The sequence below is a fragment of the Canis aureus genome, chromosome 3 (assembly GCF_053574225.1).
Source record: "Canis aureus isolate CA01 chromosome 3, VMU_Caureus_v.1.0, whole genome shotgun sequence".
Lineage (NCBI taxonomy): Eukaryota > Metazoa > Chordata > Mammalia > Carnivora > Canidae > Canis > Canis aureus.
The window spans coordinates 12,777,211-12,798,831 of record NC_135613.1 but is presented as its reverse complement, the minus strand read 5'-3'; the positions used below and the strand labels follow the sequence as shown (position 1 = coordinate 12,798,831).

At 55.0% G+C, this 21,621-nt stretch overlaps 1 protein-coding gene across 3 annotated transcripts in view; it reads left to right on the top strand.

Annotated features, from left to right (window-relative positions):
- Nucleotides 1-8,875: 8,875 nt before the first annotated feature.
- Nucleotides 8,876-21,621, top strand: part of LOC144309215 (pyruvate dehydrogenase phosphatase regulatory subunit, mitochondrial) — a 36,535-nt gene continuing 23,789 nt past the window's right edge. Inside the window, exons 1-3 of one of the 3 annotated variants that reach the window (XM_077890435.1) lie at nt 8,876-9,078; nt 15,921-16,207; nt 17,359-17,492. In XM_077890435.1, coding sequence (XP_077746561.1) covers nt 15,984-16,207; nt 17,359-17,492 — 358 coding nt within the window. In that variant the 5' untranslated portion in view covers nt 8,876-9,078; nt 15,921-15,983. Of the gene's footprint in view, nt 9,079-9,438; nt 9,578-15,920; nt 16,208-16,849; nt 16,952-17,358; nt 17,493-21,621 lie in introns of those variants that run through there. The other 2 variants (XM_077890444.1, XM_077890446.1) reach the window with 2 other exon arrangements.

Below are 21,621 nucleotides of genomic sequence, written 5' to 3'. Positions count from 1 at the left end.
GAGTAAAAACTTGGAGCAGCAGCCTGAAGCATCCTGTGCTAACCTTTTACCAGTTAGTAAAACCCACCGAGGTGTGGTACTTCAGAATAACCCGGGCTGCTAGAGAGTAAGAAAGAGCCTGAGAAAGGACTCATCAGAGAAGGAAGTACCTACTTCCAGGGAAAACTCACCCAAATCTCTGGCTGACCCTAGAAACAGGCAGAGGGGGAGTGCAAGTGATTTCAGACTTGCCAGCTCCCGAAGTCCCAGGAGCCAAGACACAGACACTCCCAAGTTTTAGTGAGATGCAATGAGATCAGAACCTGCATATATTGTTGGTGGCAATGTAAAACAAAACAAAACAAAACAAAAAAGTACACTTTGGAAAAGAGTTTAGCAGGTTTTTAAGTTAAATATAGGGACGCCTAGGTGGTTCAGCAGTTGAGCATCTGCCTTGCTCTCAGGGCCTGATCTGAGGTCCCAGCGTCGAGTCCTGCATCGGGCTCCCTGCGTGGAGCCTGCTTCTCCCTCTGCCTGTGTCTCTGCCTCTTTCGTGTGTCTCTCATGAATAAATAAAATATTTAAAAATGTATATATACTGTCATGAATCCCAGAAATTTTGCTTCTAGTTAACTGCCCAGGAGAGACAGACACACACGTCCATACTTGGCCCCAAGTGAGCGCCGCAGCATTCCTAACAGCCCAAAGCTGGAAACAACCCACAGGTCCCTTGAATGTTGAACTGATAAACTGTGTGTGGCCATAATATAGAACCAGTCAGCATTAAAAGGGACCTAGCTTCCACCCCCCAACTTTATTGAGCTATAATTGACAGTAATGGAACAAGTTTTTAATTCGTGCTGAAACACAGATGAACTGCAAATGCCTTCAGCAAAACGAGTGAAGTCACACAAAAGGTGGTATATTGTGTGATTTCATTCTTAGGAAATGTCTGCAAAGGTAAATTTCTAGAGGCAGAAAGCAGATCAGGGGTTGTCTGGGGAGAGAGTGGAGCCGGACTAACCATAAAAATTCATGAGAGAAAAAAAAATTCATGAGAGGAAAAAAAAATTAATGAGAGGGCTGCTTGGGTGGCTCAGTGGCTGAGCATCTGCCTTCGGCTCAGGCGTGATTCCCGGGTCCTGGGATTGAGTCCTGCATCAGGATCCTTGTCAGTGGGGACCCTGCTTCTCCCTCTCCCTCCGCCTGTCCCACCTGCCCCGCCACCCCTGCTGTGCTCGCTCTCCCTATCTCTCTCTAATAAATAAATTTAAAAATTTAAAAATTCATGAGAGAACTTCTTAGGGTGATAAACCTGTTATGAAATAGGATTGTGGTGAGAGTTGGATGAATATATAAATTCACTAAAATTCATTCCACTGTGCATACATGACAGATGGAATTCCTGGCATATAAAATATAGCCCCATTGAGCTGTTTAAAAAACAAACAGTGAGAAACACCAACTTCTTTTATGAGTCCAGCATTATACCAATACCAAAACCAGACAGAGATATCACAAGAAAAATATTTAGGTGAAGAGTACCTATGTCTACCATTTACTTTGAAATGTACCAAAAGCAAGATAGATAAATGAACGAGCGTAGGGATGACCAGATGAGCAAAAGATGTGATGAAGGATGCTTAGTAAAATGGTAGAGTCTAACTTTAGGTAATTGGGAGTTCACTGTAATTTTCTTTCAGCTTTGCAAACCTCTGAAATCTTCAATAATAAAATGGAGAAGGGGAATGAATTCAATCATGGCACATGGCATGGCTCAGCCGCAAATATTTTTTATGAAGTCAAACAATGTAAATAATATTGACTTAGTCCAAAAGGGAAAAGAAAAAGTTTAAACAGTAGATAGCAGGGCGCCTGGGTGGCTCAGTCTGTGGGGCACCCGCTTGATTTTGGCTCAGGTCATGGTCTGGGGTCATGAGATCAAGTCCTGGTTGGGCTCCGTGCTCAGCATGGAGTCAGCTGGAGATTCTCTCTCCCCCTGTCCCTCCACTCCCCCTGTCCACCCCCAACCTCTCTCAAAATAAATTTTAAAATCTTTAAAAAAAAATCTTTAAAAAAATACAGGTGGCAAGTGGGGGGAAGGAGTATGTGTGTGGTGTGAGAGCTACATCATGGTCTAAGTCAGGGGAGGATTTCTGAACTTAAAGTATGAGAAACAGCAGTATAAGGGTGGGTGAGGAGATGGACTTAGCACCAGAAGAAAGAGCTGCGAGAGTTGGCCGAGAATCCCACGGGTGGGCTTGGTCGGGGAACTGCTTTTACCATCATCAGCCTTGTAGTTTTGCTTGACTTAAAAACTAGTATCCGCATTATTTTGATAAAAAATAAACATAAAATTAAAAAATTCAGTCACCAAAAGCGTATGCTTAAGCTCTTAGAAAAAGAGTAAGACCCAAGGCCTTTGCATGGTTGGGGCGGCAGGAGACCAGCGTTGCCCAAGGCCGGCTCCCTTAGGCCAGGGCTGCTTCTCTGGGGAGGGCTCCTGGGTGCCGGAGGGGTCCCTCACCCTCCAGAGACCCCAGATCCTGCCTCTGCCTCGGCTGGTGCGGTGGGGCTTGCAGTGGGCAGGAGCCTGAGGCTGCATCCCCCTCTCTTGTTCCTCTTGGTTCCTGGCAGGCTGAGTAGCCGCAGTCTGACACCTGGCATCCCGCCTGGGGGAGGCAAGCAGGTCCCAGTCAGGCAAAGGGAATTTTACATTTGGGACGAGGTGTGGCACCAGGTCATAAGGAGAGTCTGTGCCTAACGCCTGCTGAGGAGAGTATAGGGACCTCACGTTTACAAAGCATTTTGAGAGGAAAAGGTGGAGCCTAGAACAGGCAGGTGTGTCGTCAGGCCCAGACCTCTGCACTAAGGAGGTTTGGAAAGGAGAATGGGCACTTGCTTTTGTTTGTTTGCTTTTGGTTTTCTTTTTAGGTTATTGGAGAGAGAGAGGAGGGAGGGAGGGAGAGCAAGCATGAGCAGGGGAGTGGGGCACAGGGAGAGGGCGAAGCAGATTCCCTGCTGAGCCGGGATCACAATGGAGGGCTCCATCCCAGGACTCTGGGATCATGGCCTGAGCCAAAGACAGATGCTCAACCACTGAGCCACCCAGGTGCCCCGGGGTCGTGCTTTCCCATGCTCCATGCTTGTTGCCACTGGGATGTCCCTCCCATGATGCTGCCGAACTTCCATTTGAGAAGCTGCAGGAGCAGGAGAGCCTGTCACAAGTGGGGCGTCTCTGTCACAAGTGGGGCATCTCTGCTGTGGTGAGACTCTGGCCAGGAGCCCCCGTGTTGACACTCCCCTCTGTGGCCAGGGGTCCCAGCTGCCTTTGTTCCTCAAGACTGGAGGGAATCGGTCCCTCGCGGTCATGGGCTGGAGAGACTAGACGCATGCAGGGTCCCAGCTTCCCTGGGAGGCTGCTGTGAGGTTCCAAGCCGGAGCCTGTAGGAGCGGAGCTGGGCATCCAAGGACGAAGGTCTCCAGAGGGGAAGGAATGCTGCCCCGAGACTACCCTTGAACGGGAGATCTCGGCATCAACTATTCCTTGGGGTCCCCACCCCGCCTGCCTGCCTGCAGGTTTCAGACCTGCCAGCCCCCACGGTCGGGTGAGCCAAATCTTTAGATAAATCTCTCTATATATACACATCCTATAGAACCCGGTCTCTTTCCCGATAGTCTCTATCGGTGATGGGTGACTACTACACAGGTGGCTCAGGAAAGGTACCGTCCCAGGGTCATACACCAAGGGTGAGGCGGTGCGGGCATTCGGACCCAGGCCAGGTCAGCTCCAAAGTCATGTTCTTAACCAAACAGGACAATGGCCCTTTCACCTTGAACGATGAGGGTCCGAGTCAGATGAGGCCCCAGATCCAAGTGTCTGAGGGTCCCTAACTCCACGGAGCCTCCCCAGGGGAGCACAGCGGGAGGAATGGGCATGTCCCTCCATTCAAGGCTGCAGAAGGAGCCTCTCCGCTGCGTCCCGCCCGCCCCCGCCCAGAGGACAGGGGCCGCATGGGTTAGCACCTCTCAGGGGGAGGTTTGATTAGTCTGATTTGGGTTTTAGTTCATCCAGACCACCTGCACTCCACATGTAGGCCCCAGAGGCCCCAGGAAACGTGAATTCGTAGATCACAGCGCCACCTACTGGTCACACAGAGGGCCACGGGCAGAAACCAAATGCCCGCTGTTCTCTGAGGCCAGGATATTATCCCCATTTTACAGATTGGCAAATGGAACTTTTGCTCGCACTTTCCCCCATTCGTTCCATCATCTGTTAGATGCCAGGCACGATACTAGGTGTTGGGGGCTCAGAGAAGCCAGTTCCTCGGAGGGACTGATAGAACGAGTCGGGGAGAAGCGCAAAGACAGAGGTGGAAGGAGTAGAGCGGGCACCCCCGAGGGATCCAGGTGTCCTGGGAAGGAAAGGCTCCACCGACGACAAGCTGGTGATGGTGTGCCGAGGTTCAGAAATTCTGGAGGGGTGCCAAGCTGAGTGGAAGGGCCGTGAGGGTCCATCTGATTCTAAATTCAGAATTCTTTCCCAAACACAGAAGGGCAGGTGCCAGGAAGGGCAGCTTAGCGAGCAAATGAGGGGTTTGGCTGAGTGTGGCTTGAGAGCAAGATACGAGACAAGATGAGCTGCGCACAGGGGCTAAATGGGGCAGGATTCGGGCCGGAGGGTCACTCGCAGTTGGGCCCCAGGGCCACCATGAACCCTGCTCTGCACACCAAAGAGTGTGAACGGTCTCCCCCACAACAGGGAGTCAGGTGTATGTGCTAAGTCAGCCAGCGAGTAAAATGATTGGACGTAGTTGGAAAGATAATCCTGCAGAGCGAGGATGGGGTGACACGAGAAGCAGGGACATCTTCTCAGAGATGGTCACCACAGCAAGGGATGCTGGCAAAGCAGAGGCCAGAAGAGACGAGAGATACGGGGACACAGACTTGGTTGTGTGGCCGATGAGCTGGAGGTTCAGGGAGCAGTGAGAGGAGCCACCAGATGGCTCCCTGGTTTGTAGTTCGGTCCACCGTTTGTGGAAGCGAAATAAGAGTAGATGTGCGGGACAAGACGATGAGGGTGTTCGTGCCGTGTCAGCCTACGGGATCCCCGCATGGAGCTGCTGGAACGTCGGCGAGGTGAGCCGAATAAAGACCAGTGAGTCCAGGCTGCAGCGAGTGGAGAATTCCTCGAGGGGCTGGGGACCGGTGGCATCATTCCGACACGCCGACACTGGCGGAGACCCTCCATTTGCTGCAAGAGGCGGCCCACAAACCAGCCCAAGACCTGCTGCCTTGCACAAGCATTTCGTCTCATGCTTACGGGCCCGCAGGGGACTGCGGTTAGGCCGGGCAGCTGCTTCAGGCTGTGGGTCAGTGCACTCGGCTTCAGGTCGAGGTCAGATCTGTTTCCCGCGTCTCTCATCCTGCGTGACCCTCCACGACATGGTGGCTACACAGGGCGCACCGTCTTCTGATGAAGAGCAGCCCCCAGCAGGGCTAATGAGCGTGCAGAGTTCGCTTAAGGCCTCGCTGCAGACCCGCACACCGTGGCTGCTGCCTGTCTTTTAAAGAAAGGTCTCAGCGTGGCTGAAGCCAACCAAGCTCACAGGACGAGAGCTAGACTCCAGCACGTCCATGCACTGCCGGGTCACCTGGCAGAGGAACGAGGAGCCGCGGATGCCCACGGACCACAGCCAGTGGAGCTCCTCGCTGGTACAGGCCGTGCTCTGTTCCGTCTCTCTGTCTGCAGCATTGGAGACCCAGCCACCAGCCCCAAGTCCTCCTGGCCGCATGCCTTCTGCTACGGGGCAAAGACCTTTGGGTTCAGATGGACAACCTCGGCTCCGTTTCCTAGACCGTCACACAAGCCCTGAGATCTTGGAAAAGTCAGCTAACCTCTGAGTCTACATCATCTGCTAAAACCTCACCTCCTAAGACTGTCATAAAGACCGCATGGGATGATGTGTAAGAAAAACCTTGTCCTGCTTAGGAACCAGGAAAAATCCTTTCTAACCCACACACCTCTCAACAACTACCATTTGTCCTCCAGATTCTTTATCATAAATATCTTATAGATTTTATTTATTTATTCACGAGAGACACAGAGACATAAACAGAGAGGCAGAGACACAGGCAGAGGGAGAAGCAGGCTCCATGCAGGGAGCCCGACGTGGGACCCGATCCCGGGTCTTCAGGGTCACACCCTGGGTGGAAGGCAGCGCTAAACTGCTGAGCCGCCAGGGCTCCCCTCCAGATTCTTACACAGTCGTCATGCAGTGGTATCTAGACACAAGAGAAGTTCCTGGAAATCCCCTGGGAAGTAGTGATCAGACCTCCAGCCTCGCTGATTCCAGTTCGCTCAGAGGAGATTGCTTTAGGTGTCCCCGGGTGATTCTAAGGCACCACCGCTGGCATCTACCACACGCTGAGCACTTAACTGGACTAGTTCACTGTTTTGTGGGTTAAAGGTTTAGGTGTGTGCCCTCATGACCTTCAGAAGGAGGAAGGGAGGCTTTCTGTCTCCAGCCAAGCCACCACTGATGGCGGGTGATACGATGCCTGTGTGTGCTGTACCTCGGTGTCCAAATTCCGTTTCACACTCTGGTAACAGATGCAAATGGTCTTACGTACAATGTTTATCCTTGTGATGGCAAATACATACATAAATCACTAGAGATGAAGGACTTTTCCCAAGTGGACACGGCCAGAGTGATTAAAATGTGTGTTTATTCATTTACAAACCTAGTAGCAGGCAAAGAACATCTTAATTAAAATCGGCTTGATCGGGATCCCTGGGTGGCGCAGCGGTTTGGCGCCTGCCTTTGGCCCAGGGCGCGATCCTGGAGACCCGGGATCGAATCCCACGTCGGGCTCCCGGTGCACGGAGCCTGCTTCTCCCTCTGCCTGTGTCTCTGAGCCTCTCTCTCTCTCTCTGTGACTATCATGAATAAATAAATAAAATCTTTAAAATAAAATAAAATCGGCTTGATCGAAACACAGGGCACGATGTTCCCACTGCGTTCGTGGAGTCGGAAACGCTGGTCATTCTGGGTGCCTAAAGTCACAGGGCTGCTGAGAAAGACCCCCCTCGCAGGAAAGTGCCTTAAATGTCCTCGGGACCTCGTGCCGACCCTACAGGGGGGTAGAAAGGGGCTGAGGCGACTGCACATTTACAAACGTAAATAAGGAGTTACAGCCCTGTACCCTAATCACAATGGCATTTCCCGTATCCTAAGAGTAGACCGGAGAACAAAGCGTTCACTGTGCTGCTAGAAACCCCTTGATTGAAACAAGCTGCAGAAAGGCCTTTGATCTGGGGACTGGAAGCTATGGGGCGAGGACGGGAACCCTCAGAATGAGTGAAGTTACTTTTTGTTCTTCCTGTCTACACCCCCCAGGGGACATTCCGGGGCCTTAAGGCCGGAGACCTCGGCTCCAGGTCTTGGTGTGCAAAGGAAATCCCGGCACAGATCTTTTGAAACAGATGCTAAAAATACCCTCTCCCCACCCCTTGCAATCTCTGTCCCCGAGGGTTGCAAAGCTGAGTCCGAGCAGCAGGAGAAGGTCCTATGAAGACATGTGTGATGGTCATGGGTTGAGGGAAGAGGGAAAGCTGTGCCGACCGCTCCTCGCTGCGCGTCGCCGGCAGGGAATCCACGCCTCGACGGTCACCGCGCGGCACCCTCCGCTCCGTGCGGACAGCGGGCTTCCTCCCAGTCCTTAGCCCACGAGCGGCGCGGCAGGGCATGGTCACGCCGCTCGGCCGGGAAGCTGCGAGGTTTTCTCCCCACACTGCCGCGTCCGGCCATCGGGCCTGGCTCCCCAGGAATACACCTCGGATGGGTTCGTCTAGTCGCTCGTCTTCGGGCCAGTCGGGTGGCCCCAAGCTCTCAGCCCTTGGCTAGAATGCTCGATCGTTTCTCCAGCACCGAGTCCAGCACGTCCTCTGCGCTCCCGGAGTCTCCGGGCTCAGCAGCCAGAACTCGGGCGCCGCGTCGTGCGAGTGAAGCGGCGGCCCCGCGGGGAGCCACGTCTGCAGCTCGCGGGCGGCCTGGAGCCCCGCGGCCCGCGCTGGCCCGCCCCTCCCTGACGCGGGCGCCTCGGCCGAAAGGGGCCGCAGGGACGCCAGGGGCCTGCGCGGGGCCGGGGCTCGGATCCCACGGGCGGGAAAGGAGGACGAGGCGCAGCCGGCACGGGCCGCCGTAGCCCGAGCACGCTGCCCACTCGGGGGGCGGACTGCACGCCGCGCCGGGCCGGGCTCCGAGCGCCGGGGAGCCCGCCCGGCCCACGACCGCGGCGCTGCGGAGGGAGGGCCGGGCCTGCAACGGGCGGGAACCGCAGCGGCCCGACGGACGGCGCAGGCGCAGGCGCGGCGCTCCCCGGGGAAGGGAACCGGGCCGCGCACGGGGAGCGCGGGCGGCGGCGGGCACCTCGGGGCGGACGCAAGGAGCCCCCTTCCCGCGACCGCGACGAGCCGGGGACGCGGAGTGACGTCGGGCCGCAGCTCGGGGTCTCCAGTCGCGCTCCGAGGTCAGGCCGGGCCGGCAGGCGGGACTCGGCCGCGCCCCCCAGAGCCTCGCCCAGGAGGCGCCGAGCGCCCGCCGGTCCCGCGCGCCCTTCTGCGGACGGCGGACGTCCCGCCCACGGCGGACGTCCCGGCTCCCCCCGTCGGGGTCAAGCGGGCGGGCGGCCGAGCCCCAGCCCCAGCCCCCGCCCCCACTCCCAGCCGCGAGCCCGCGCCCCAGCCCGCCCGGACCCGCGCCGCGGCCCAGCGCGGCCCAGAGCCCCGGGGCGGGGCCTCGCGAGACCCAAACAAGCCCCACGTGGCAGGGGCGGGGCCGCCTCGGGGACGTCACGGCGCGCGCGTGCGCGGCAGCGACGGCCGGGCGCCGGCGTACCCTTGCTGGGGGCCGTAAAGCGCGGAAGGTCGCGGTCCCGGGCTTCCCCGGAACTTTTTACTCCCTCCGCCCCGCCCCCTTCGCTGCCTCCTCGGCCCCGGTTCTGGCGCCGGGACCGCTCCCGGCAACTGCTGTGGCTGCTGCCCCGCTGCCGCCGGGGCTTGTGCTGCGGCCCGCGGAGCCCGCCGGGGCCCGTGAGGTGAGGACACGGCGGCGGGGCCGCTCCGGCCTCCGCTCCGCGCGCGTCTCAGCGGCCCCCTTCCGCTCCGGGCTCCCGGGGGGGGGTCCCGGCCGCCCCCGGGTCGCGTCGCTTGCGCCAGCTCGCCTCGGCCTCGGGCGTCCGGGCCGACGGGGGTCCGCCCCGTTTCTCCCCTCCGGCCGCGGCGTCCCGGGCCTGGGGAACCCGTGCCCGGCTGCCCCGGGCCTGCGCAGCGGCTCCTCCGGGCGTCCGCGGCGACCTCGCCGGGGCCCCCGGCCTCGGGGTGCGCGGCCCCTCGCGCGGACGAGGCGGGTCTCGCCGGGGCTGGCTCCCCTGCGGGTGCAGTCGCTTCCCGCCTGGAGACGCGCGCCCCTCCGGTGCTTCCCGGATCGGCGGACGGCTGCGGAGAGCGGCGGCCGCGTTACCGGGAGAAGCGTAGGCCGGGCAGGGAGCTGTGTTCGCGGCGCGTGACCGCTCGGGGCCGACGGGAAGGACACAGGTCAGCGCCGGGACCCTCGAGTGCATTTGCCGGGGCGTGGAAGCCTGACGTCCGGGGGACGGGAGCCGGGCCACGGGGCGCACTTGGCCGGCGCTGGGCATTTGCGTTAAGTTCCTAAACTTGCCTGATCACCTGGGGGCACTTGTTGAGGATTACACACCAGGACCAGTAGGGTCAGGCTCTCCAGAGACGCAGCCTGGGCTAGAGACGTGCCAGGTGGCTCTTAGGCTGAGGCAGGTGGGGGGAATGTTGATCGACCCCCACTCACCGGGCCCCCTGGTCCCCAGCGGCCCGTTCGCACACGCGCCGTGACCATGCAGAGGAACAACTCAGGGCCTTGGAGCTGTCCTCTCGCCCTTGTTGGTGTGCGCGGATGTGAGCGTACCTAGGCCCCATACGGAGGTTGCTGGGCAGGTGTTTTTCTTCTTAGTAGAAAACATTGTGGGGTCATCTTAGTTTTAAAAAGGTGTAGTGTATTTTAGGGGTGCCTGGCTTGTTCAGTCGGAAGAGCACGTGACTTGCTGGTTAGTTGGAGTGGTGTAGAGGTTACTTAAATAGAACCTAAGGTAGGTGCCGCCGCACACCAACGTCCGTAAAAGGTGCTGTAAACCCGGTGGCATCTTTTATTTCTCGGTCTTTGCCATCTTCAGTTTCTTCTCTACTGGCTTTTTCCCGCCTCTGCTTGCAAGCTTTGCTTTGGTTTTGCTGCCAAACCTACAGGGATACTCTGGTGCCTTCCTTCTTTGTTTATCCACTTAAAATCCTCTTCTGTTCTTGTTTGCCCTCACCACTTCGGTGACTCTCTCTCTGAAGGTCACGATGCACACGAGGTCACGAATCCTCTCCTCGGTTCTTATCGCCAGAGGCTTTTTAACATAGTTTCTTCCATCTGGGACCTCATCTGTCATCATGCTGCTTCTGGGACTTTTGCAGTTCCTTTTATCCTGCCAGGGGGTGTGCCTGGTGGTTCTGTCCTCACAACTACCCTTTCTTTATTCATCTGATCTTATTTGAAAGGTAGCAGGGAGGAACGTTCTAGGGTAGATTCGGTGGTGCCGGCCTGGCAAGGTTTGACTCCTGGCTCTGCCACTCACTGGCCTTCGAGAATCATAGATGCGGTACTTGTCTGTGTCTCAGCTTCCGGGAGTGTAGAAAAGAAGTTCTGATATCTGCCTCCTAGGATTGTGAGGCTTGAGTCAGCTGTACACACGAAGCAGCATCTAGCAAGCCGATTGTAACTGCCTATGAAAATAGTACCATTTTCTTTTTTAAAATGCTTTCACGTGATTTAGATATCCCGTCAAATCTGAGGGCCTGGCCTTGAGACCTCCGAGTCCTCATTGAGCTTTTTCCCCTGTCGTGCATTCTCTGTCCATTCATCAACGTGTATTTCCTGGGTGCCTACCCTGAATGCTGGGAAAATCATGATATAATTGGTCCGGGCTCCCAGAGAGCTCCATTACAATAGGAGCTAGAAAGTACCACTTACTGGGTGCTTCTTAGGTGCCAGTCGCCGGGTTGTTCCTTACTGTCAGATGGAGTGTCTGCAGCAGGTGTGCGAGGTAGGTAGTCCTAGCTCACCTTCTGGATGAGGAGCCCAAGGGCCAGAAACGGTCTGACTTGCTGAAAGTCCTAGAGCCAATGAGAGGTGGGGGAGGTTTTCAGGCCCACAGCTGTCTGCCTCAGGAGCCTGCATGGTCAGCTGGGTTGTTGCGCTGCTTCCCTGAGTGGCGAACAGACCACGAGAGAGCCCGGGAAGCTCTGTGCTGGGAGAAGTGCGGGTGATAGGGGAGAATGTGGAGGCGTCACCCGCCTCAGCACTGGGGGAGAGGAGGTCTGATCCGGTGTCAAACAGGCTGAGAGCTGAGGGGATGACCTTCGTTTGAGGGTCGGGGGGAGTGGCAGGAACTAGACTACTTGGTTAGAGGAACAGTGTGCCCAGAATCCTGTCCCGTTTGAGGAATTGATTACAAGTAGTTCAGTCTGGAGAGAGAGAGAGAGGGAGAGAGAGACCGACCGACCGACCGACCGACCAGGGACGACAAGTGAGCCAGATGGTGAAGCATCCTGCACTTCCTGTTAAGGAGATGGCCTTTTCCTGAGGACATCAGAGGGTCATTGAAGAGTTTGAAGCAAGGGCGTGAAGCAAGATTTTCACTTGAGAAGACCGGCTCAGAGTCCTGTCAGGATTGTGGGGGGTGGGGAGGAGCACGGTGGGCAGAAGCCCCGTCATGACGGAAGCTTCTGCAGTAATCTGAGCAGGGGCGCGGCCTGTACTCTAGCTGCGGTGGGGATGAGAGAAGTGTAGCGTGTGGAAGCGTTGCTCCTTGCTGGCGGGCCGCGTGGAGGAGATGAGAACCCTCGGTATTACCCAGGGTTCCCGTATATGGTGTCGCTGGGGACGCAGGAGTGGAGCAGGTTTGGAGATTGAGGAGGATGGGTGTCCCTGTTGGATGTGCTCAGTTTGACCTCCGGGAACCCAAGTGGACACGGCCGGGGTTCAACTAGAGGTGGGGCCACGCGTCACGGTAGGCGGTGAAGTCACCCTGGAGAGTAGCGGACCGAGGGGAGAGGCTACTCCCGGAGCACCCCGAGGGACATGGAGTCGGAAGGTCGGGCGGGGGAGAGAGGCCGGCGAAGACGTGACCAGGGGGCAGTAGGAGTCCGAATAAAACGGGGCAAGAGGGTGTGAGTAGCAGGAGCAATAGGCGCTATGGAGTGCTGGGGGTGGGGGGACGGGGCCACTGGGTGATGGGCATTAAGGAGGACATGTGATGAGCACTGGGTGTTCTATAAGACTGATGAGAATTGCTGGCTTCTATCTCTGAAACCAATAAGCAGTACATGTTAACTCATTGAATTTGAATTGAAAAAACAAAAACAGAAACAATATTTGTCGAGTGAAAAGACGGGTTGTGAGATCACATTAAGAGTCAGTTCTGACATGACCTCCGGCCACTGCAATCACTAAGGAGTAAGGAAAGGTCACAGACAGGTGGAGACACTCAGGTGGACATCTGGATAGCTCATTGGGACTGGTTGTTTCCTCTGAAGGGAAAGCGCTTTTTTTTTTTTAAGATTTTTCTTTATTTATTTGACAGAGAGCGAGCACACAAGCAGGGGCAGCAGCACAGGGAGAGGGAGCAGTGGGATCCCCACCGAGCAGGGAGCCTGATGTGGGGCTCAATCCCAGGACCCCAGGATCATGACCTGAGCCAAAGGCAGATGCTTAACCGACTGAGCCACTCATGTGCCCTTTAAGATTTTATTTATTTATTTGAGGGACAGAGTGCACGTCTGTGAGCAGAAGGGGCAGAGGGAGAGAGAGAGAATCCCGCTGTGAGGCTCAATTCCACGACACCCAGACCGTGACCTGGGCCAAAACCCAGAGTCGGACGCTCAACTGAGCCACCCAGGTGCCCTGACGGGAAATCATAATCTCCTATGTGTGTGTGTGTGGTTTTTTGTTTTTTTGTTTTTTTTTTTTTTGCCAAGACCATAATTTTTATAATTCAGAATTTTTAAAATTCAAAATCATTCTTTGAAGACTGTTACGGAGCTTTTGTTCCATTTCTGAAATTGGTTGGGAGGACTCAAGCATATGAAAACGCTGAGGGTCAGAGGGGAACCCCGAAGGTACGTGGAAGAGGAGCTGGCTTGACAAAGCTGGGCTCAGGGGAAGGAGGGAGAGGTTTCTGGGGGACTTGTGCGGGCGTGAACTTTTGATCCTCTGAGGGAAGGAGAGATGGTTAGATGGTTAGAGATGCAAGTGGGATGATGGTAGAGTTTCGTGGGGGCGGGGGGGGGGGGGAGATGAGATGGGTTATGTGCATGGGAGGAAGGAAGAAAGGAGGCCGGGTCTGAGGTTGGGAGAGGAACAGCGTGGTGGGTTCAGATCTGCCTGTGGCCGAACCCTTGGTGGCCCGGGGCTAGGTAGGGGTGCCTGCTGGCCAGAGCCGGGAAGGAGCAGGGTCCTCTGAGGGGAGGAGAAGGAGGATGCCCGCCTTCCCTCCTGATGGCGAGCGCGGTGGGCCGGGGCTGGCCCTGTGGCGGCTTCTGTTTGAGACAGCTGGACAGGGACGGGGGTGGGGGTGGGGGGTGGGGTGGCGTGAGGCCTGGTGACTGCCTCAGGGTAGCCCAGTAATCAGCCCTGGTTGGATGGGGTTTGTCTCGGGACCCGAGTGGGCCTGCTTGGTCTCCTTCTGAGATCCTGTGTGGTGGACGGGCACCCGGGCCTTGGCCTTGGGCTAGTTGGGCTGTTTGGGGCCCACCGTGGGTCCCGGCCTGGGAGTGGCATGCTGCTGGGCGCCCTGCGTGCCAGGGCTCTGCTCTGGAGTCTCTGTTTTCCCAAGCTCGGTGACCCTGCCATCTCCAGGCAGGTCTGACTACAGTTTCTGGAACTTTGGACAGGCCTCCGTTTTGCCGGGAGAACAGTTCTCCCCGGTGGCCCAATCCTGTACCCTCTCCTTTCTCTGCCTTACAGTGTTGATTGTCTCGTAGACACGTGGGCAGGGTCCCAGCCTGTGACACCCGAGGGTGCGTGAGAAGCCCACCTCGCCTGACCCTCCCCTGCTTCTGGGAAGAGGCCCGATGGACCTGAGTCCCCAGCCCGGGGCCTGTGCAGACCCGGGGCCCACCGTCCCTCATTGTGGCGTTGGGTCCTCTCTCTCTTCTCTTCCAGGACCTCATTCTTTGTCCCCACCTCTCCTTCCTCCTCACCCCTGCCCTTCCCACCAGCAGTGAAACAGCGTCCACGGCCTGAGCCTTTGCCAGCGAAGAGTCTTGCTCTGCTCCCATTCTTTCCTGCTTCTGGCTGGGTTTTCTGCTCCCTTCAGAGCAGGATGTGAAGGAGCAGTCTGCGCTCCCTCACCTCCTCACTCTGGAGCTTGCCCTGTCCGCGTTTCATCCCGAGCACTCTCCTGCGAAGGTTGTTCTTTTTGAGGACATCAAGGGCCTCTGTTGTCAAGTCCCAGTGGAACTAGGCCATCTTGCTGCACCCCTGGGCACCCCCAGTAGTGAACCTGCTTCCTGAAACCCTTTTCTCTCTTGGCTTCCGTGACCCTCTGCCCAGTTCTCTTTCTGCTTCGCAGCGGCTCCTTCTCCGTCTCTTGAACCCCTTGTGTTTGTCTGGACGCTCTGTGAGTCTGCCCGGTACTTTGCTTCTCTTTCCGAGCTGTATCTGCTGGGGAGCCTCAGGGTTCTTCTTGTTGCCCGGCATGCCGGGTCTCCAGATACCCCATGTGGTCCCCAAGCTTCAGGCCTGGATGTCTAGCTGCTGCTTGGCCTTTCCACGCGGAAGCCCGCGAGGCGACCTGCCTTGACACCTCAGAGGGGGACGTTTGCTTGTCTGCGCACGCGTACCTGTGCCCTCCTCGGCCTCCCTCCCCAACCCTGGTCCTTCACACTGTAGTCCCTGGCACCGGTTACTTAACCCAGAAACCCCGCCGCCGTCCTTGTTCCTCCCCTCGCCCCATTTTAACATCCCGTTTGTCGGCAAGTGAGTTCTGTTGTTTCACCTCGAAAATAATCCAGTCGTGGCTCTGACTTCGCCGCCACCATCCTGCTGGGAGCCCCCGGGCCCTGCCCCTAGGACTGCGCAGTAGCTTCCTAGCCCTGCCTTCCCTCCGGTCGTGGAGTCCGCGCCCGCCCTGGAGCCTGACTGATCTTGGACAAGCAAATCCGGTCATGCCATTCTCTGCTTTGGTATCTTCCTCTGCACTCGGAGCAAAGCCCCCGCTCGTCACGATGGCGTCCAAGCGCCGTGTGTCGTTGCTTTCTGCCTGCCTCTCCAGCCTCGTCTTGGGTCATGTCCGCCTCGCTCCTGGTGCTGTGGGCCCACCGGCCTCCCTTCTGTGCCCGGACTCCTCGGGGTCGGCCTCACCTCAGGGCCTTGGCACGTGCGTGTGCCTCTGTCTGGGAGACCATACAGCTGGTTCTTGTTCACCGTCAGGTGGCTTTTCCAAGGTCACCTTCTCCCGAGCATCCTGTCTTACAGGTGCCTTCAGTTATTCCAGCACATTGGCCTCGGTCCTCGGTTTATGAGGGTTTATGAGCGTAGGGGCCGCCCCCCCCCCCCCGCCCGTCGGCACCCTCCCCCACACTCAAACCCCCCCCCCCCCCCCCCCCCCGCCTCTGTGTCTCTGACGAAAGTTGCATAGAGGCGAGGACCTCCTCCCCGTTGTCCACTGCTGGGCGTACAGCTAGTGAAGCGTCTGGAAGTGTGCAGATGCCTCAGACACGCGCCGAAAGCACGATTGTCTTCCTTTGTTGCTTCTTTTCGTTTCCCCATTAATCCCGTGCGTTGAGTACAGCGGGATAAGATCTGGTTGCTCTCTCCATCTAGTGTGAATGCCGGGGATCTCCCTAGGCGGGTGAGAGCACGTCTCCCAGGCCGCCGACGGACGTGATGTTCCACCGGTTGCTGTCGGTGGTCCGAAGACAAAGGACCGGCCGAGGATGGCAGAACTGGTCGTCGGGGAGAAGCGGCGCGTCTGCTGCCGAGGCGCATTCTGTCGCCCTGCCTGCCCAGGCGCAGGTCGTCATCTGCGGCGGGGGAATCATGGGCACATCCGTGGCCTATCACCTCTCCAAGATGGGGTGGAAGGATATTGTCCTTTTGGAGCAGGGCAGGTAAGGACCTGAGGGCACGCGGCTCGGGGCTCCCCTCACCCCCCCACACACACACACGTTGTCCTGCCAGTAGCTAACCTGACTGATGATTGGCGCTAAGTAGCCTGAGAAGAACCAGAGAGAGCGAGATCTCCTGTCCGCGGTTTCGGAGTACGTGATACCCCCGTTTTCTGGCTTTGGGAGAGGTGGCAGGTTCCGACTCGCCAAGTATCCAGAAAGGGTGTGTTTCATTTCAGGGTCACGGCACGCCATACCCTCTTGTCCTCTTTGTTGTTGTACACAGCAACAGAAACCCTCAAGAGCCTCCTCTGTGAGCCCAAATGAAATCGGCTACGTCCCGCCTGATTTCTGTTCCCTTTTGTCCTTGAATCCGCTTCTTTTAGAGCCACGGTAGATTTACAGGACAAATGGGAAGGCGGTGCCGCGCTCCCGTATGCCTCAGCCCCGTGCGCACCTCGGATGAACATCTGAGGCTGGGATCGCCGTTAAATAGAACGAGTCAGCGTGGATGCCTTTTTATTAACTGAAGTTCATACTTTGTCCCAAGTTGTTTCACTCTTCCCCTAATGCCCCTCTTCTGTTCTATTGCCTACCAGAAATTGGATGACCTTTAACCCGTCTGTTGTATTTATTTCTGAATAGGCAATACATTTACACGATTCAGATTGAAAAGTGTAAAAGAGTGTACAGGGAAAAGTCTGCCTCCCATCCCTGACTTCTAGCTGGAAGTTCCCCTCGCTGGAGGCAAGTTAAGTTCCTTGTGTATCGTTCCAGATAGTCCCCATGTACATGAGCAAATCTGTATGGGTCAGTTTGTATATGTGTGCCTGGGTATTTGTTTTATTATTTTTTTCTCTTTTTTTATACGAGTTAGTAGCATACCTCAAACAGTGTCGCCCCGCCCTTGCTTTTTCATTAGGATTGTTCCATAGTGTTGCATAAAAGCTTCCTCTCGTTCCTTTTTTTATGGCTGTGTAGAGCGTCCCAGGGTAGAGGGGAACTCCAGACTGTTCGATCCCGCTCGTGTCGCTGGATATGTAGGTTGCTTCCATCTTTCGATATTACAGACAATGCCGTAATGAGGATCTTTGAACTAGTTGTGCTCACAGGTGTGGGAGTCTACCTAATAGTGTTCTGGATGCCTCCTGCAGGCTGGCTGCTGGCTCTACGAGGTTCTGTGCTGGCATCCTGAGCACCGCCAGGCACTTGTCCATCGAGCAGAAGATGGCAGACTATTCCAACAAACTCTACCAGCAGTTAGAGCAAGAAACGGGCATCCAGACAGGTAAGCAGGTAGTCCCCCGCTTACCGGTCTGCCTGTGCCCAGAGTCTGGCACTCAGCACTTGACGTGGCCCGACACCACGTTTGCCTGGAGATTCGGTGGTTAAGGCTGTGCGTGAGCCTGGGCTCTGCCGCTCGCTGTGGTCTTACCTTGGGCAAGTCTGTTAGCGTGTTGAGCTGTCTCTGGCACCCCTTCCCATCAGTCAAGGGCATTCTGTCCTCGTCCCAGATACTGCCCAGAGCCTGTAGTTCTTAGGATCTTGAGGGTCTCCTGCCCCATTTCCTATTCTTTCACTCCCTGGAGCACATACAGTAAGTGGCCACGTTTGGCTCCTGAACGAAGAAGCCGAGGAAATACTTCCGTTTCGGTGCTTGATGGTGAAATCGTGGTGTTTCACCAGGTGCTCTTAAGGCTGCTTCTGACTAAGAAGCTTAAACGTAGGTTACTCCTTCATGTGTGTCATTAAGGAAAAGGAAACCCAGGGAATCGTGAGCTAAGTAGGACTGGAGCCACGGGATGGTCCCGCACGATCTCAAGTTAGGAGCCTGTCTGTCAGCGTGTGTCAGGGGATGGATTGGTCGGAAGCCCAGGGTCAAACCGAGCATCGTGGCTGATGAGAAACTGTTTGGTGGCCACGGGAATTGTCCTGAGGAAGTAGCAGGGCCTAGTGATGAAATTCAGGATGCTCGTCTACGTCAGCATTGCTCTTTTGAAGACCTGCATGATTCAGATCACAGATAATTCTAGACCCCATCCTGACAAGGAACAGTAAAGCGGCTCTGCCATGTGACCCCAGCGTAAGCACAGTTTGTGGTTTCCTTTGCTGGCCGACTTAGAAATTATGTGACCCGTGATAGAGTTTTCATTGGGAAGGTGAGATTTGAATTATTAGAAAGTTTGATGACGGACTAAGGCTTTGTGGCATTTCCCTTTCATATGATTCCTACTCTGGTGAAGTGTAACGTTGTCCGTAGATCCTAGATTAAGACCCGATGTCTAGAGACTGGCATCGGGTAGGTGTGTTAGTGGGGAGAGGAGCTAGAGGTGGGGAGGGAAGAGGCCCTACGCCGTTGAGCACATAAGCGGAGCTCCCAGGCTGGCCCTGAGAGTGGGCGCCTCACTTGCCTCGCCCTGGTCCCCGCCTGGTAGATGGGCCTGACTTGGCCAGGCTTCCTTTTGAGAGGCAAGGCCTCTGGGTGCAGATAGTAAAAGTAGTTCCTGCTGCCTCACCACCTCTGGCTTTTGTTAGGGTTGCTGCCTGCTACACGCAGGACATGTGGGAGGGAGTCCCTTTGGGTTAGATTTAATTTGATGGCAACAGGTATTCACGTCGGGTATTAAGCAGAGTTTGAGTCAGAAGGGGGTCCACATAAGGGGCCCTGAGCTGGAACTGCTGACTTCGGGTGCCCTGGTTCGGTCCCTGGTGCTTTGCCGAGCCTTGCATTGTTTACCAAGCCCAGCCTGCGTGCTAGAGGGACAGGGGTCCTAGGCCTCTCTTCCATAAGGTAAGTTAGTCTCACTTCAGGTCTGGGTCACTGTCAGGAGCCCCGTAGTGGGGCTGGTGTCTCTTTGATGCTGGTGGGCAGTGAGAGAGGTGGGGGCGGGGGCGGGCTCTGGGGATCATCCTCCGTCTGTCACCCCCATTGCAGTTCAGCAGTGGTGTGGTGAAAGGGGACGTGGGGTCCCCCGCTGGAGAACTGTGTTACCTGGCAGGATGCGCAGGTTGCGCTGCATGGATTGCTGCCAGCCAGTGGACTGCTTTTGAGACATTGTGAAGTCAAGTGACCTATGTACAGCCTGGATTTCCCGATACTACATGCTAATCCTCAGAGGACGGTGCATTGAAGTGACGTGTGTGATTGGTACCTAAATATCCTGACACACAGTCCTTCATCCAGATCTGGTTGCCCACACGGATCTTGTCTCTCCAAAGTTACGTGTCGTTTTGTTGACGCTGTTTATTTAACTGTGTATCATACAGTCTTTGTACTACCTTTTGTATTGGGGATTGTCTTTCTGCTATATGTGTTTATTTCTTGTTTCCTCAAATACAGAAACATTCTTAGTAATTGTTAAATGAAATCGTGTTATGATGGCTTTCCAGATCAGCTCATAATTAAGTCTGTTTATAACTACAGAGAGAGGGTCCATATGTGTGCTGGTTTATTTATGCAGGTCCCACTACCTGCAAATATAAACCTGATATTTATAGGTCCACCCCCCCTTTTTTTTGTTATAATGATGCAGCACAGACCCTTGTCAGTATATGTTTGTTTTCTCTTGCTATTTCCAAAGGGTAGATGTAGTCAGTTGATAATTTGAGCGAAAGGTGTCTGTGTTTTAAACTGATAGGTATTGCCAGATCATCTTCCAAAAGAGGTATCCCCTCTCACCAATCATGTGTGTGAGTGCTTATATCTTTAGCGTCTTCTCAACATTGGGTATTGTTTTATTTTTTCATTCTATTTTTTGTTAAGTAATCTCTATGCCCAACATGGGGCTCAAACTCACAACCCCAAGATCAAGAGTCTTGTGCTCTATTGACTGAGCCAGCCAGCTACCCCAACGGTATTGTTTTAATTTTTGGTAATCTGAGAGATGAAAAAAGTAATCAGATTCCAAATTGCATCTTTTTCAGTTAAACATTATATTGTAGTCTTTTTTTTTTTTAATTGAAGATTTTATCCCCTTATTCATGAGAGACACAGAGAGAGAAAAGTAGAGACAGAGGCAGAGGGAGAAGCAGGCTCCGTGCAGGGAGCCTGGTGTGGGACTCAATCCCGGTACCATGGGATTACACCCTGAGCCAAAGGCAGGCACTCAACCACTGAACCACCTGGTGTCTCCCTGTATTGTAGTCTTATTGGCCATTCATATTTCTTCTGTGACTTGTCTTTTAATATCAGATGTCTATCTTCTTACTGAATGTAAGAGTTCTGTTTTACAGCTTCAAACCTGTGTTAAAGCAAATTTTATGTCAGAAAGGTCTAGACCAAACTTTTAGAGTCCTCTGTGGGAATACAGTAGGCCATTAATCTTGTGAACCAGTGATATGCTGTTATGGCAGCTGGTTCTGTTTGGAAGAGTGCGATTTGACATCATGTGTGTACCGTGATGTGTTAGCTTTGTGCACAGTGGCACTGTCCTCCCATGAAGAGTGTTTGGTAGTGACTGGGAGTGACTGCTGAAGCCTTTGTCTGCAGGTGAGACTCAGAGTGTGATTAGCTTCCAAGTCAGTGACCATGATCACTGCACTGGTCTGGTCTATCTACAGTTTTTAAAAATCAGTCTCTAAAATGTCAGTTCTCCAATTGAGACATTCTTGTAATGTCAGGGAAGGGCATATTTCCCTGAAGATTTCAAACTAGATAAAAAAATATTTAGGTGATCCTCCTGTGCTGCCTTTTAAAAAGATACCCTGATTGATTCAGCTTTTTCATCATCAGAACTGAGAGTCTGCATGTTAGGGAGATTGTCACTCACCCAAGCGTGATCATGGTTGTGTCAGGAATATTCATTGCAACGAACAAGAATTGACTCTGACCAACTTGGGCAAAAAGGAGTTGGTTGGAAGGCTGTTGGAGCCAGTCAGTTTGGCAGGAGGCTGCCAGCTGGAGGAGGCAGTGTGGAGGCTGGGCCATGGGGACCCCACAGCAGGCAGCCCCTCAGCTGAAACAGGGCCCACTTGGCAGGACGCTGCTGCTTCAGAGAGGACTGGCCTCCACAGCCATTCTCTCACTTGCTCCAGACACAGTATCCCAGGAGGACCTGATTGGCTGAGCTTCAGCCACATTCCCACTGGCCCTGTCTCAGCCCCTGGGTGCTGATGTGAGTGGCCTACATCACGGGTCACTCTCCCACCAAAACCAGGAGGAGAAAGCCTAAAAAGACTGAAGAAAGAGATGGGTTCTGAGCTACATTCTTTTCCAAAAGGCTTTGTAAAAACAGTACTTCTCATTTTTATTTTAAGAGTGATTATTTAAGATGTACATGAAAATCTCACTTGATCTTCCAAAATCTTAGCTGAGGATGTCTGGATGGTGGTAGTGCCAGGACTCCTCACTGGTCTAGCTTGTAGTCTAGTGGGCTCGCCCCCCTCCTGGCCCCTGCAGGTGGCCTGATCTGCTTAGT